We start from the raw sequence: 16141 nt of genomic DNA, 5'->3' as shown, positions 1-16141 counted from the left end.
AATACAGGTTCACACCTATTTATTGCCAGTATAAAACCCTTTTACAACCTCATATCATATTGCCAAGGACACAAAATATGCTGAGTGGGGAAATGAGCATTGGGAATGCATCAGAAGGTGCTAACTTGGGGGGAGGGGAGTGAGCTGGAGGCTTTACCATGTGGGAAATGAAAGGCAGAGACTGAATCAGATTGGATTTTTATCTAGCATTTGTAGGTCTGTTAGAAGATAGCATAGATGGTTTAAGGGTCTGTAACAGTTAACTATCTGTAATATGTCTTTTTTTTAATGTTTTATTTATTTTTGAGAGAGAGAGAGAGGGATATACAGAATGTGAAGCAGGCTCCAGGCTCTGAGCTAGGTGTCAGCACAGAGCCTGATGCGGGGCTCGAACTCACGAACTGTGAGATCATGACCTGAGCCGAAGCCGGACGCTCAACTGAGCCACCCAGGCGCCCCTGTAATATGTCTTTCTAGACATTAAAATCAAAGATCACTAGTGTTTTTTTTTTTCATTTTCTTTGAATGTTCTGTAACATTCTTTCCATTAGTGCTGTTGCACATATCAGATAACTTGGTGAGTGCTAAGGCAACAACATATTTTAGAACAAGTAATAAATGTCTGTGAAGAGAAAATTAATTTGGGAAATGAAAAGCACAATTAATCTTAGAGTGCTTTTCTTTGATATTAGTACAAAAATTAATGTGACACACCTGTCACTTAAAGTAGTTAGAAATGAGAATTCAACTTGCGAGAATTTCTGATTGTATTTTTGCATGTTTATAGAAGGAGTTTTTAACCTTAAATTTACCATTACTCATCCAAAAAGAAATGCGATGAGTGGGGAACCGTTTTAAGTGAGCCTTATTTACTAAATACTGAAATATGTGCTTTTACATGCTATTTCCATCTCTTACTATGTGTCCTAATTGATGCAATGATGTAAACATGATAGTCTTTCCAAATAACAACTTGTGTCTAGATCCATGGATATTAGGAAAAACACTTCATTTTCTTCCAGCTTTATCTGGATAAAATATTTGAATGCTACATTTTGTATTGATCACATAGGTAGAAAGAATGGGGCATGTCAAAGGGTTCCAGGAGCCAAGTTGAAAGAACACTTCATGGCCAAAATCTGGAACAGCTTGAACAGTAAAATATATAATGTAGTATAGAGTATAAAATAAATATCTTTGAAATCAGCCCATGCTGATATAGATAAATGCTAGAATAAGTAGATAATGGGGACGAATATGTGGGAGACAAGTTCCTTTAAAGAATTCCAAACGAATCCCAGATCGTACACATAGATATTTCTCCCCACCCCTCCTGCCCTGAGGAAATGGCGCTTATTGTCTTCCTTATGAGGGCGGACTGTACTGAGAACCCTCTATACAAAGAATAGAAAATGAATAAGGGACAATAAGGATGTAACAGGACAGGTGGCAGGTACACTTGTGATGAGCATAGCATAATGTATAAACTTGTCAATTACTCAGTTGTACACTTGAAACTAAAGTAACATTTTGTGTCAAGTATATTCAAACAAACAACAAACAAAAAAACACACCCACCAAAGAGAGAGAGAGAGAGAGAGAGAGAGAGAGAGAGAGAGAGAGAGAGAGAGAGAGGACAAATGGTGAGGTGGAATGGAGAGGTAACTTTAAAATGGGGAAACTTGGCAAACACAGTCTCAGATAAAGTTAACATTGTCAGCGATATCTTGTTAATACCAACTACCCTTTAACAAGATGTGATGATAATGTCCTATTGCACAGCCCTTTATCCCTTTGGTATTTGTCACCATTACCTATAGCCCCAGACTAACTATGAGAAAAGACATTTGTTGAACCCCAATTGAGGGACATTCTACAAAATACCTAACCAGTATTCCTTAAAAGTGTAAAATGAAACACTAGGGACATTTGAGAAACTGTCACAGATCAAAATAGACTATAAGATACAAAGACTATGTAATATCGCATCCTGCATGGGATACTAAACCAGAAAAAATAATCAGAGGGAAAAAGCCTAGTAAAATATAAACAAGATGTACAGTTTAGTGGAGTTTGGTTAATAATAATGTAACAATTTGTCTCTTAGTTGTGGCTATGCAGCACAATAATATGTTAACAAGAGACTGGGTGGAGAGTATGTGGCAACTCTGTACTATTTTTGCAACTCATTTACAAAAATAAAACTATTATAGAATAATGTATTAAAAATACAATTATATGTACATACCTATGGATGCCGTAGAGCCACTGTGGATGATATAACAACTCTAAAAAACCAGAAACCAATGAACCAAACAAAACCCCTTAGAACCAGCAGCAGTAAGGGCGCCTGGGTGGCTCAGTCGGTTAAGCGTCCGGCTTCAGCTCAGGTCATGATCTCACAGTTTGTGAGTTCGAGCCCCGCATCAGGCTCTGTGCTGACAGCTAGCTCAGATTCTGCTTCAGATTCTGTGTCTCCCCCCTCTCTCTGATCCTCTCCTGCTCACTCTCTCTCTCTCTCTCTCTCTCTCTCTCAAAAATAAATAAAACGTTAAAAAAATTAAAAAAAAAAAGACCTAGCAGCAATAGCCATTGATTCCTGGGACCCCGAGAGCATGATAAGGAACAGGGATTCAGCCAAACTGTCTTAAGTTGATTCTAAGGTAGCTCTTTATTTTTCCATTCTTAATCCCTCAATTCATCATCCATTCTTAACTTTCCAGAATGCTGGCTCTGAACAGGCTAAATAACTTTCTAGCTTTGTGAAAAGAATTTCACAGACTCCTACCACATGCAGATAGAGTAAAACCTGGTCCCACTTCTGTCTCCAATCTCATCTTCCACAATCTTCACCTCCAATATAATCTCCAATTAACAATTAACTTTCAGTTCTCTAAAATATGCCATGCAGTGGGGTCTTGATATGTCATTGCACATGAAGTTATGTCATCTGTAAAATTATTGCTCTTTTACTCGATTGTTATATCCTTCAAGACTCAATTCCTTCCTTTCTTAGATGATTTTCTGTTTTGTTTTGTCCCATAACACACTTGCATATCTCTATCATAGCGTTTATTATTTGCATTACTGCCTTCGTGCCAGTCTGTAAACTTTAAAATGTATTTTTCACTGCTATGTACTTGGTATCTCTAAAATGGCTGTTGCAGTTAGTGCTTAATAAATGTATCTTACATGAGTGAAAGAAATTTTTAAAAAGTTTTATGGATGTCAAAATACATGTGTCAAAAGAAACATATTGCTACATTAACTAGAGTAAGTGAAATGTGTGAACTGATTTAAATAATTTAAGTATTTCAAAGAATACCAAAAATTAGAGCATAAGGAGAGTAACTTCTTTACCTTTTTGTTTAATATGTATTTAAACATATTTATTTCATATATGAAACTACAGAATGGGAAAGAGGAACATCTACACTTAATGAATTGAGTATTTCTCTTAAAAGCATCATAAATAAAGGACAAATGCACTTAGTTTAAATGACTAGGTTGAATAATTTATTTTTAACACTGTAGTATCTCTCAATCATCTAAATTATTTTAATTTTTAGGTTAGTATTATAATTAATATAATAAGAATTTATAAAATATGTTTATAGCATATTAGCAATCTATAAAGTAAATTGTATCCACCACCAGAGGAAAGAAAGATGGTTATTACCTCCATTTATGAAAACTTTCCTTACCACAAATTAGGGAAACTGTAAATATATGGTGCTATTATTTTTGAGTATAATAATTTAAAAATACATATTGATTACATTTAAGAAATACTAGGGAACAATTTTCCAGAAATAAGGAAGAGAGAGAGATCCCAACCTTAGCTCAGTTATTAACTAGTTTTGCCACTCTGAATCAACTGATTAATGTTTACAACTCAGTGATCTTACACATGAAATGGGGTAATTGAGGGGCACCTGGGTGGCTCAATGGTTGGGCATCCCACTTCTCCTCAAGTCATGATCTCACAATTCATGAGTTCAAGCCCTGCACTGGGCTTGTTGTTGACAGCTCAGAGCCTGAAGCCTGCTTCAGATTCTGTGTCCCTTTCTCTCTCAGACCCTCTTCTGCTCAGGCGTGCTCTCTCTCTCTCTCAAATAAACTTAAAAAACTAGAAATGGGATCATTAATATTTGCTCTGCTTTGTATATTGTTATTTTGAAGATCATCTTAAATGATGAGTGTGGAAATTCTTTGAACTATAGCAAGTTCATATATAATACTGGTTTTATATTATACATAAGACTACAGAGGAGCTGTTAGTGAAATCCCAAATCTTTTATTACATTATTCCTTCTGCCAAACTTCATAAACAATGACTGTTTTTCAATATGTGAGAGTTGGAATTATATAAAGACAAATGGGAACAAATAAAGACACAAGAAACTAACAACTTTGATATAATGCAGTCAAACACATAGGGGATAAAATTCTCATAACTCTTGTCACAGATGGAAAACATACCTGAACCCCCCATGCAGTAAAGAAACAAAACATGTCTCAAGACTTTGCCTCAGAACTCCAAGGCATTCCCCCCCATCTTCAACCACCATTCAAAGACAGCATATAAGACAAAGTTCATGTCCACATGTTCAATAAATTAGGCCCTTTGCTGTTTGTGAGTTGACCAGTTTCAGAGTCTTGATTCTAGCATACATCAGGAAAATGGAATTATTCTGTAGTTTACCAAAGTCATTTTAAAATTTGGTAAAGATAAAATTATCTGATACTTGGTATTTTATTTTACAGAAATCTTACAGTCATTTGTAGGGTTTTTTATGACGGTGGATAAATAAGACTCATAGTGAAAGCCCTACATAAAACAGCATCATCTCATTGTTGCTTAAAAAAAAAATGTAAAATCGGCCCAATTATTCAACTCCCTTTACATGTTGTCATTGTTCTTATTTTGAGATGTGCATCCACTCATTTTTTTTTTGTTTTGTTCGTTTTGTTTTATGTTTGTTTTCCATATACACTCTTGATTGGCAGAGCTGGTCATGGTGGCAAAGTTTGAGCATAGAAAGAGAAATAAATAAGGCATAAGCTCTGTCCTTAAGGTGCTTGCTTTCCTTGGCGGGCTTCCATTAAGGCAATAGCCATTATAAATACAAGTTGTTAAGATTTTAGAGAGAAGTGTCTGTGCTAAGAACCATGGTGGGTCAAGGGGAGCATCACAGAAGAAATGCCTGAGCCCAATCTGTAAGGAGAATAGAATTTTGCTGAGAATGAGGTTGTAAATGTAATGTTATATAGAAGGAGCACATCACTGAAAACACAAAAAATATGAGAAAAGCATAATAAACCTAAGGAAATGTGAGTAAAATGTATGGCATACGTATTAGTTTCCCAGAGCTGCCTTAACAAAGTAGCAAAGACTGGGTTGCTTAGAAATCTATTGCATCATCCTTCTGGAGGCTCGAAACCTGAGGTCAAGGTGCTGGTGGGGTTGGTTTCTTCTGAAGGCTGTCAGGAGGAATCTGTTCCACGCCTATCTTCTCACTTTAGGGAGGCTTGCTGGTGATTTTTAGTGGTCCTCTGCCTAGAGATTTATCACATCATCTCTGCCTTCATCTTCACGTGGCATTATTCCGTGTGCATGCCTGTCTCTGTGTCCACATTTCCCACTGAGAAGGAAACCTGTTCTATTGGATTAGAACCCACCCTAATTGCCTCATTTTACCTTGATTACCTCCATAAAGAAACCATTTCCAAATAAGGTCACATTTTGATGTACTGGGGATAAGGCCTCACATCCTTTGAGGGAACATGATTCAACCCATAACGTTTGAGTATCGCTGGAATATAGGATGTATAAGAAGGTGGAATGGGGAAAGGGAAAAAGGGATAAAAGCATAGGTATGGGAACAGAAAGATAGGTCTAGACTATTTAAAATAAGGACTTGCTATGTAGAAACACAAGTGCTTATTTCAAATGTACAATTTAAGTAGATATGTTTTAAGGGTAGATCAGTGTTCTCTACCTGCAACCAGAAGATTTGGTTCTATATCATGATGAATCCCCGATTTTAGGAATGTGGGACAGTGTACTTGATTATTCAATCTTTAGTTCCTCAACTATGAAGGAAAATTTTTTCTCTAAAGTAGCATTGTAAAAATAAATGAGAATTACAGAAGTACAGATACTAGTAAAGTTTAACTATATATTTTTTTTACCTTTATTCATTTTTGAGAGACAGAGGCAGAGCGCAAGCAGAAAGAGAGCAAGACACAGAACCCGAAGCAGGCTTCAGGCTCTGAGCTGTCAGCACAGAGCCTGATGAAGGGCTCGACCCCACACACCATGAGATCATGGCCTGAGCCGAAGTCAGATGCCCAACCAACTGAGCCACCCAGGTGCCCCAAACTACTTTATGAAAATAAGATAGACACGAATCCTGGAGCTCATTGTTTTACCCTTTCTTTCAAAGTAATTTTACATCTAACTTTAGCCATTTGATCTAGCAGCTTACTTATGGACAGCTCTCCCTTCTTGACCCTTGCTTTTGCTCACAGTTTGTCATGCCTCACAACTTTATTTCCTACTTCATCCAACCTGAAATGCTAATTCCTTTGAGTCTGGAAAACAGTCTGCCTCCTTCTGTTGCATCTGCTCTGAAATCCCCAAGCTGTGCTTGAATCCGGCTACCCACGTACTCTGTTCCCACACCCAGCTTGCCGGGCTCCCGTGGGCGTCCTGCACCACCAGCTGGCAGCTCGTTGCCCCTCCATGTGTGGCTTCCAGACAGAGCTGAGCTACAGTGAGTGCTGCTCACCAAGCACTAAACACAAGCCTCCTCCCTACCTGGGAGAAGACCTTCCAGAATTCTGTAGTCTCCTCAAGGTCCCTTTGCCACGGCTGCCCTTTGCTTTCAGCCAGTGAACATATTCAAAACTTCACAGAGAATGAGTTTTTCTGTTCTTCCCTCACTCTACTTTCTTTCAGATATACTCATGAAGATTTGTGAATTCAAAAGTGCACACATTTCTTGTCTCTAGTTTTATAGAAAACGTTCACCTTTTTTCAGCAGATCTTATTCTCAGAATGGTAACGTTGCTCCTGTCTGAATTCCTGTCCTGGATGTTGTCTGACCAACTACTCTTGGCATCTGTCCCTCTTCCTCTTAACTGGCTCCTTCTAAATATACCAAAAATATATTTGTATCTCTCACACTAAAAAAAAAAAAAAAAAAACAACAACAACAAACAAAATCTTTTCTCTTATCCATATGTTCTCCTGAAAGAATACCCCCAGCCCTCTCCTTCCCTGTTTTCCAAAAAGAGAAGTAAATAATCCCTACATCTATTTCATCGCCTCCTTTGAGTTATTTTTAAACTTAATGAGGTCTGGATTTCAGGCCTACTTCTTCATTCATCCAAACCTGCAGATCCAGTGTTAGTTTTCAGGTCAGTTGATATTTGCACAACGTATTTGCTTACTCAGTAGCTTCCTTGGGATGGATCTCAAGGATTCCATCACAGTATTCACTAAGTTGAACTTTATAAACCGCTTATTCCTCCTGTCTGCTGTCTTGGCACACAGTGTCACCCCACACATAAGCCACAGATCTGGAGGTCTTCTGATACTCCTCTGTCCCTCTCATCTCCTATGTTTAAACAGTCACCATAGCTTTAGCTTTCTTGCATGCATTCTGTTCTTTAATCCCTATGGCTATTCCTGTGGTTAAATGTGTGTGATTTTCCACTGGGCCAGTGAACTAGATTTCAAAGTTACTTTTGTTTTTCTCACAAGCTTAAAAAAAGTTAACTGCTCTCTCATGATCTAGGATAAATCTAGTCTCCTTGGAATATCATTAAAATCTCCTCTCCTGGTTTAGACCACCGTTTGTTGTTTTTATTTTTGTTTTTATCTTTCATTTGTCACTGATGGTGAGAGAGATTCACCAGAGAGTCTCTGAGGAAAGCCGTAGATTGTTTCTTCAGGAAATTGCATATGCCTCCGTGCACACAAACTCCATCTTTGCTGTAGGGATGTCACAGGGGCTCACAGACTCCCTTAGATAGATCTGTCCATGAACCCTGTGGTCCAATTCAATCTCTTGACACACTAGCCAACACTTCCAGCAAGGCTGAGATAGTTATAGTTCCCCTTTAGTGTCCTGCCTCATGGTGCCCTTCACACAACTCCAGGCTGCTCCGTTCACGTGATGAGCGGAATAACACCCCCATCTTCCGTCCGTGAACTAAGGTGACCTGTATGCCTGTCCTCATTCTCTCTTCGCACGTATAGGTCTGGGCTATTTTTCTCCTTTAAGAACCTGTTGTATATGACTTCAACTAAAAGGTAATAAAGTAACCTAGGGCAGACAGTCAGATTCAAGAGGTTTGGGGTCAGAATGACATGGGTTGAATGCATGGCAGAAATGCATGTTTTTCATAAACAGTGTGGTTCCCTGACTCAGGTGCTGAGAGTTTATCTTTGAGGAAGGAGAAATGTTTTTCTCCCAAATTAGTATCATTTCAGGCTTTATGATGGAACGGACACTTATGTTGGTTTTAAAAACTACAGAGGGCTTGGGAATATGAATATTTGAGATACAGAAGATGAGGGAGGAATTTCAGACTTGGACATTTACTTAGCTGCTTTCCAGTTTAGCAATTAGAACCTTGATTGTGCATTAGATTCTATTTATAGTACTATATTAATCATAAGAAATTAACTTCCATGTGGTTCATGAGACTTACTCCCTGACCTGTATTTTTTTTGGTTAATGTTTATTTATTTTTGAGAGAGAGAGTAGAGCACAAGCAGGGGAGGGGCAGAGGAGAGGGAGACACAGAAACCAAAACAGGCTCCAGGCTCTGAGCTGTCAGCACAGAGCCCCTCCCCCGCATACAGGGCTTGAACCCAGGAACTGTGAGATCAGGATCTGACCAAAGTCACACACTCAACCAACTTAGCCACCCAGATGCTCAATGTACTTTTTTTTGTATTGTTTATTGTCAAGTTGGTTTCCATACAACACCCAGTGCTCATCCCAACCTGTGCACTCCTCAGTGCCCAGCACCCACTTTCCTCTCTCCCCCACTCCCATCAACACTCAATTTGTTCTCATTATTTGAGAGTCTCTTGTGGCTTGCCTTCCTCCCTCTCTGTAACTTGTTTCCCCCTTTCCCTCCCCCATTGTCTTGCGTTAAGTTTCTCAAGATCCACATAATAAGTGAAAACATATGGTATCTGTCTTTCTCTGTCTGACTCATTTCACTTCACATAATACCCTCCAGTTCCATTCACATTGCTGTAAATGGCAGGATTTCATTCTTTCTCATTGCCATGTAGTACTCCATTGTATATATAAACCACATCTTCTTGATCCATTTGTCAGTTGGTGGACATTTAGGCTGTTTCCAGGATTTGGCTATTGTTGACAGTGCTGCTATAAACATTGGGGTACATGTGCCCCTATGCATCAGCACTCCTGTATCCTTTGGGTAAATTTCTAGCAGTGCTCTCAATGTATTTTTATTTTTATTAGAAGTTTCCCTTTTTTGGAATTCATGCTGAACTCATTTTTCCAGTGTTTGGATAATTATATTTACTGATTTGTAAGATTTGAGATATTGGTTCATCAAATGTGTTTTTAGGAAATCTAATCCTGTGGGAAATTCTTTAAGAAGGTATCCAGTAGGGGATCATGGGTGGCTCAGTCTGTGGTTAAGCGTCCAACTCTTGATTTCGGCTCAGGTCATGATCTCACCTTTCTTGAGATGGAGCCCATATTGTGCTCTGTGCCGACAGAGTGAAGTTTCCTTGGGATTCTCTCTCTCTCTCTCTCTCTCTCTCTCTCTCTCTCTCTCTCTCTCCCCCCTCTCTCTCTCCTTATCTTTCTCTCTCATGCACACATTCTCCTCTCTCAATAAGTAAACTTTAAAAAATATTCAATGGGCTAACACACCTGTGATTCACATTAGCATGGTAAAGGCTCTGAGAAGTTCTGTGTTAAAGAAGTTTGACTTGTGTAACTCAGCACTTTACAACTTAGTTGATCCTAGAACTTCTTTTTCCTTAACAGCTGTTTTCTCAAAGGACTATTTCTTCATACTTTGGGGAATTATAATGAACTGTAAATATTCACCTAGTATGCACTCTCTTTCTGAATAAAATTATTTATTAGACATCCAACCTAAGTTGTTTTGCATTTTTATTCACACATCCAAGGTTCTAAAATAGTCCTTAATTTAAAATAGTTAAATCACAGGTTGTATATGTGTTTCCGATATTTATTTATTAACCATTTGAAAGAGAACTCTTTGAATGTATTTTCAATAAGTCAAAACAGACGATCACAAATCTTTTGAAACCAGAGGATGGCTAAGTTTCAGATGGTTTTTTCCTTCACCATTCTTGTCAGAAAACTAAAGTGTAGAGGGGTTTGAGAACTTTGTGAACACCATGGAGAGATTCTGCAGTAGAACCAAGACTTGAAATGGATGTCTTGAAAAAGAGCCCCGTATTTTTTGCTCATCAATCCAATCCATTCTTTAATAATCCATTTATAAATAATAAAACTGACCCTGCTGGTGATGACAGCTGAGATTTTTCATGACTTAAGGTTCAAAACAAAAATGGGAAGGGTTTATGTAAATGTCCAATTTTAAACACGCAATCACAACTAAACACAGTTGAAATGATACTGGCCTAATTGAAAACAAAAGCTTTAACAATCACTTAGAAATAAAATTGTAATATTCAGGAGAAATGTTTTTAAAATAGCCAGTTTTCTGAAAATATTAACTCTAGAAAATCCAGAGCGTTAGTTAAAAGTAAGATTCTTCTTATTCTTGTTTGTTTGTTTGGTGTGTCATTTAATTAAAGGATTTTTTACAACATGAAATCACATTTGGAGATCAAAGTCATTAGAAGAACACAGCAGATTGTGCTTATTAGTTGATTCTAACCAGTTCTGCGGTTTAAGCATAAGTTGTTTTTTTCAAGGCAAAGACATTTCCGTCTGTTAGGAAATATGGACCTTTAAAACTTGTTTCCACTATGGCATCATATCATAGCTTCTTCCTTACTGACTTTGAAAATTTAGGACATATCTTGCTCTCAATCAACCACACATTTGAAAGAGAAAACTTCTTACATGAAGTTACCTTTTAAAAACATGATTTCATTTTATTACTTGGCATGCCAGGCCGTAATACAGTTAGGGGGGCATCAAGGGATCAAGCTACAGGATCCCTTTTTTTTTTAATTTTCTCCAACTAAAGTGAGTATCTGTGTGTATAAGAAAAACATCTTTACTTCCAGAAATACATCCTACCTTTTCAAGGTTAAGGAAATGACACACCATTTATGCTATTTTAATTAGACAATATTAAATATGAATTAAAAGTGTGGTGGCCTGGGGCACCTGGGTGGCTCAGTTGGTGAAGCGTCTGACTTCACCCCAGGTCATGATCTCACATTTTGTGAGTCCGAGCCCCCTGTTGGGCTCTGTGCTGACAGCTCAGAGCCTGGAGTCTGCTTCAGATTCTGTGTCTCTTTTCTCTCTACTCACGCTCTGTGTTTCTCAAAAATAAATAAACATTAAAAATTTTTTTTTAAAAAGTGTGGTGGACTTAGCTCTGACACATCTGTACCTTTATCACTTTGTGGAAAATTAATGTTGCAAAGTCAAATGTGGCAATAAAATATACAGAACAAGGGATATTTGCTGAAGAATAAGATGTATTAATGAAGTTTATATTCATAACAATCATTAGTAAAGGTGTACTTCATGTTGAGTAATAAGATATACAAATTTTTAAATTTTTAATTTTTCAGATATTCTACACTCCCTTGGCCCTCTTCATACCACCTGCAGTATATGCTGTTCATCTTCAGTTCAATCTTCTCTACCAATTTTGGATCCATACAGAGGTGACTCTTTTGTTTCTTTTTGGTTTTTTTTTTTAAGTTTTATACCTAAATAGTTACCCTAAGGCAATGTCCTGGAAATCCACTAACAGCTGATTTATTGTGTAAGAAAAATCTTTGTCTGCCTTCTTTAAGGAGAAACATCTGTTATTTTTATTCCTTTTTATTGAATATATATTGCAAAGTTTATAAGAAACAATGAGGTCAGTTGGTCTCAATTAAATAAAATAATTTTTGAACTATTAAGTACCAAAACATTCTAATACTATATTCAATACAATATCTTTCTGTATTACAGTTTATTAAACATTGTTTACCCAAAGATGTTGAAATTCATTTCAACTTAAAGATTAAGTTTATATATATAATTTTACATATTTATAGATATATCTAACATTTAACTACATACATATAATTTTACATATTTATAAACGTAAATTATCCACTTGATGTAAATGTTATTTATTATATTTATTTTATAGTATAATTTATTATATAATACTAAACTGTAATAATGTATAAATGTATAATATTTACATTTTATTTACATTTATACATGTACACATACATATATTAATCAGTAGGAACTCCTTATAAAAAGTTTAATGCTTAAAGAAATTATGAAAACTCTTCTGATTGGAAATCCTGCTTTAATTTTAGAGTTTAGGTTTTATTTTGAGAATGTTCAATACATTTAGCTTTTTTTCCCCCCAGAGAAGTGAGCAAATATAATTTCTTGGATATCTGTGGTATCTCAAATTGCCAGATTTGAATGTTTGCAGATATATCGTTAAGTAACTGATTGTTTTATGAACTATTGTACTCTTCTGGTTATTAAATACCGAAAATCAAAGACCCAGAAAAACTTCTGCTTTATGCATATGAGAACCTTTTCAAGCATTTGGTATTTGTTGGAAGTGTTTTGAAGTTCCATAGGAAACACATTGACAAGTGTTGCAGCTGGTTGAATACTGCAAATCACAGCTGTATTAGATACCAAAGCTTGATACAACAAAGTGTATTATTTCATTAATCTGCAGTATTTCATGCTACTGCTTTACTTGGAATAAAAAGACTGTTATGATGGCTTTGGACATATGTGACATTATTTGAAGATCTGTGGTGAAACAGCATTGCATTTTATGGCAGTTGACATACATCAAATAGTCAATACTACAGCCATCTGAAAGAGTTGTTGAGGCCAATTCTGACTGTAGAGGTCAAAGACCAAATTTGTTTAAATCAGTCGAGGAAAGCTTTCTGATGATTTACATGGAGGGGTTGAAGGAGAAGTCCATTGTTATAGCAGCTCGGCTCCGGGTCAAGCCACGTATTGGGTCAGGTATTAGTTTGAATTCAGAACAATGGTTGCCTAAGCAACTTCCGCCTTTTCCTGTGTCCCTCTAAGAGGTCTGTGAGCTTGAGTTCCATCTCAGGATGTAAAGGAGCAGTAGAGGAAAGCCACTGGTGAAACCCTTATTTTACACTCAGAACCTCCAGGTGGCTTCATTTCTAAACTCAAAGCCAATGCATGACTTTTCACTTGTGCAATACTTCAAAGGTTTGAAAGTACCATATCATGCATAATTTCTACAGCTGAGCTGCACAGGCAGCATGAACACACTTTCTGAAATTAAGATTTGTCTCTTGAAATTTTATATTAGGTGTGAACATATTTATAAGATTTTTTACAGCTGTGCATTTAATTACATTTATTATTATAGAAAGCATACTACCATTTGTTTAAGTAACAGAATTATACAGGAAGTAAAGCCAAGAGATTTGTAACAGTAGCTGCTTCTGGAGAGAGTGGCAAGTGAAATGGAGAGCTGGAGTGGGAAGAAGATAAAATGCTTGCCCTAATTTTTCAAAGTTCAATTCACAGAAACAATAGTCCATTCACAGAAGCAATACACAAGACAAGACACTGGTACCCATGGAGCCCTGAACATTCCTGAGTGGAGTTTGGATTCATTCAGTTGTTTCATGCTATCGACATCCATAAAATCAGTTTCACTCTGGGTGGGGGGCGGGGGGGGGGTTAGTCATAAGGAGGTATTGATTTTCTGAAAGTGAGGACAGGTTCATTCCCTTCAGCTAGGTTAGGACAAGAGAAAGTAGAAAACACTGAAACCATGAAATCCTGACCTGAGCTGACATCTAGAGTCAGATGCATAACTGACAGAGCCACCCAGGTGCCCCTCAAGCCTTTATTTTTTGTTGAGTGGTTTGCCTAAGTGACGTAGAATTCTTTACAAATTCTGGGTATAAAGCAGTGTCAGATACATGTATTTCTATTGCATTTCCTTAGTTTGTAAAATGCATTTTTATTTTCTTTGTGAATTCTTTTGAAAAATATCAAAACTTTAACTTAAAAAGATTACCTTTTTTAATGGTTAGTTTAGGTGGATTTTTTATTTTTTGTGTTTTCTCCAAGAAGTCTTTGAGTATCACAAAGTTTCAAAGAAATTGTCCTATAGTTTCTTTTGAGAATTTTTGAGTTTTAATTTTATTTTTGGATCTTTGATATACTTGAATAAACTTTAACATGTGGTATGGGGGAGGTGCCTGGGTGGCTTTGTCAGTTAAGTGTCTGACTTTAGCTCAAGTCAAAGCCCTTTGTCAGGCTCTGTGTTGACAGCTTAGAGCCTCTCTCTGCCCTCCCCCTGACCACGCTCTGTCTCTCCTTCCATCTCTCAAAAATAAATAAACATTAAAAAAAAGAATATGGCATTTGGTAGGGGACAAAATTTGTTATTTTTATGAACACCCACTTTGCCACCCTTTAGAGACTTTATTCTATACTTTCAATTACCTAAGTCCTTTAAAAAAGTTTACTCTATGTGGTTAGCTCTAATTTGAGACTTCTATTGTCTTCCACTGATTTGTTTCCTCTTATACCAGTCCCTCACTTTATTGGTTATTACAGCCTTATAAGAATAATTGTTTGTACAATTATAAAATAATTAGTTTAAACATTCTCCAGGATTTTTAAATGACAATGATGTAATCTTTGAATAATTTTATATCTTCCTTTCCTTTATTTACCTAACATATAGTATTCTTTGGGATTTTTTTTTTGGCCTCATTTAGAGTTCACAGATAGTATATTTTATGTCAAATTAAAAAAAATTAATGGCCATTATTTCCTTAAACATTATATCTATACCTTTTCTCTCTTCTCTCTTGGAACTCAAAACACCTACATGTTTATTATACTACTTGATATTGATTCATATCAGTACTGGTCTGTAACTTTTAGAATTTCACTTTCTTATTTAGATTGGTTAATTTCTATTAATTTGTCTTCAGGTTTAATTACCTTTTTACCGGCACCCTCTAATGTACTTTTAAGCCCATTCAGTGGATTTCTCACATCAGATATTATGCCTTAAGTTTTACAGTTTCCATTTTTATTTATAAACATTTTTTATTTCTCTGCTGAAATTATGTCATTCATTATGACTGTATTTTCCCATAAGTCAATTATAATCATTATTTTAAAATTCTTATCTGCAAATTCCAACATCCAAGTTGTGAGAGTCTACTTCAATTGACTGTTATTTTTCTTGTTATGGATCACATCTCCTTCTTCTCTGTATATCTAGTAAATTATTATTATTATTGTTACATGCCAGTCTCTATGGCACAGTTGTAGGGACTTAAGATTCTGTTATTATCCTCTGCCCTTTTCTTATTTTTATTGTAGGAGACACTGAAATAAGTAACTAATTATTGTGTTTTTGGAGGGTTTGATTTATACTTTGATAGGATATGTGTCTTTTAATATGGTCTTTAGTTATGGGGCATATCTTTTATCATTGGTGGTCTTTAATCTTAGGGCAAGAACTGTCTTTTTTTGTATTTAATGAAATGCCTGAGGTGTTTACAAACTCACTTTAAAAATTTGCATTCTATATTTACTTTTACTGCATGAGCCGGCAGTCTAAATTGTTGTCAGCAATTTTCTAGCTATTTACCTTGTTGGCTTTTCAGCAAGTTCCTCTTCCTATACATGAATATTTGCATGAGTATTAAAAGAATCAGCCAAGAGTCTTAACTCAAGATTCAGGAGATTTGTGTGCAAATATTGCAGCTTCTCCTCTCCAGATCCTTTCTTTATAGGAGAGAAAACTTTTGGTTTTCAGTCACTCTTGCAGTTTCAAATTTTGACTTCTGATCCTAGCTGGATGAGACCAGCACTCTCTCTTTCAGCTCCTCCCACCCCACCTCCTTCTC

At 36.4% G+C, this 16141-nt stretch overlaps 1 protein-coding gene across 1 annotated transcript in view; it reads left to right on the top strand.

Annotated features, from left to right (window-relative positions):
• Nucleotides 1-16141, top strand: part of AGMO (alkylglycerol monooxygenase) — a 318725-nt gene that overhangs the window by 115427 nt on the left and 187157 nt on the right. The window contains exon 6 of the mRNA XM_029919039.1: nucleotides 11810-11905. Coding sequence (XP_029774899.1) covers nucleotides 11810-11905 — 96 coding nt within the window. The remainder of the gene's footprint in view (nucleotides 1-11809; nucleotides 11906-16141) is intronic.

This window comes from Suricata suricatta, chromosome 2 (genome assembly GCF_006229205.1).
Source record: "Suricata suricatta isolate VVHF042 chromosome 2, meerkat_22Aug2017_6uvM2_HiC, whole genome shotgun sequence".
NCBI lineage: Eukaryota > Metazoa > Chordata > Mammalia > Carnivora > Herpestidae > Suricata > Suricata suricatta.
This window is presented reverse-complemented; position numbering and strand designations above follow the sequence as displayed.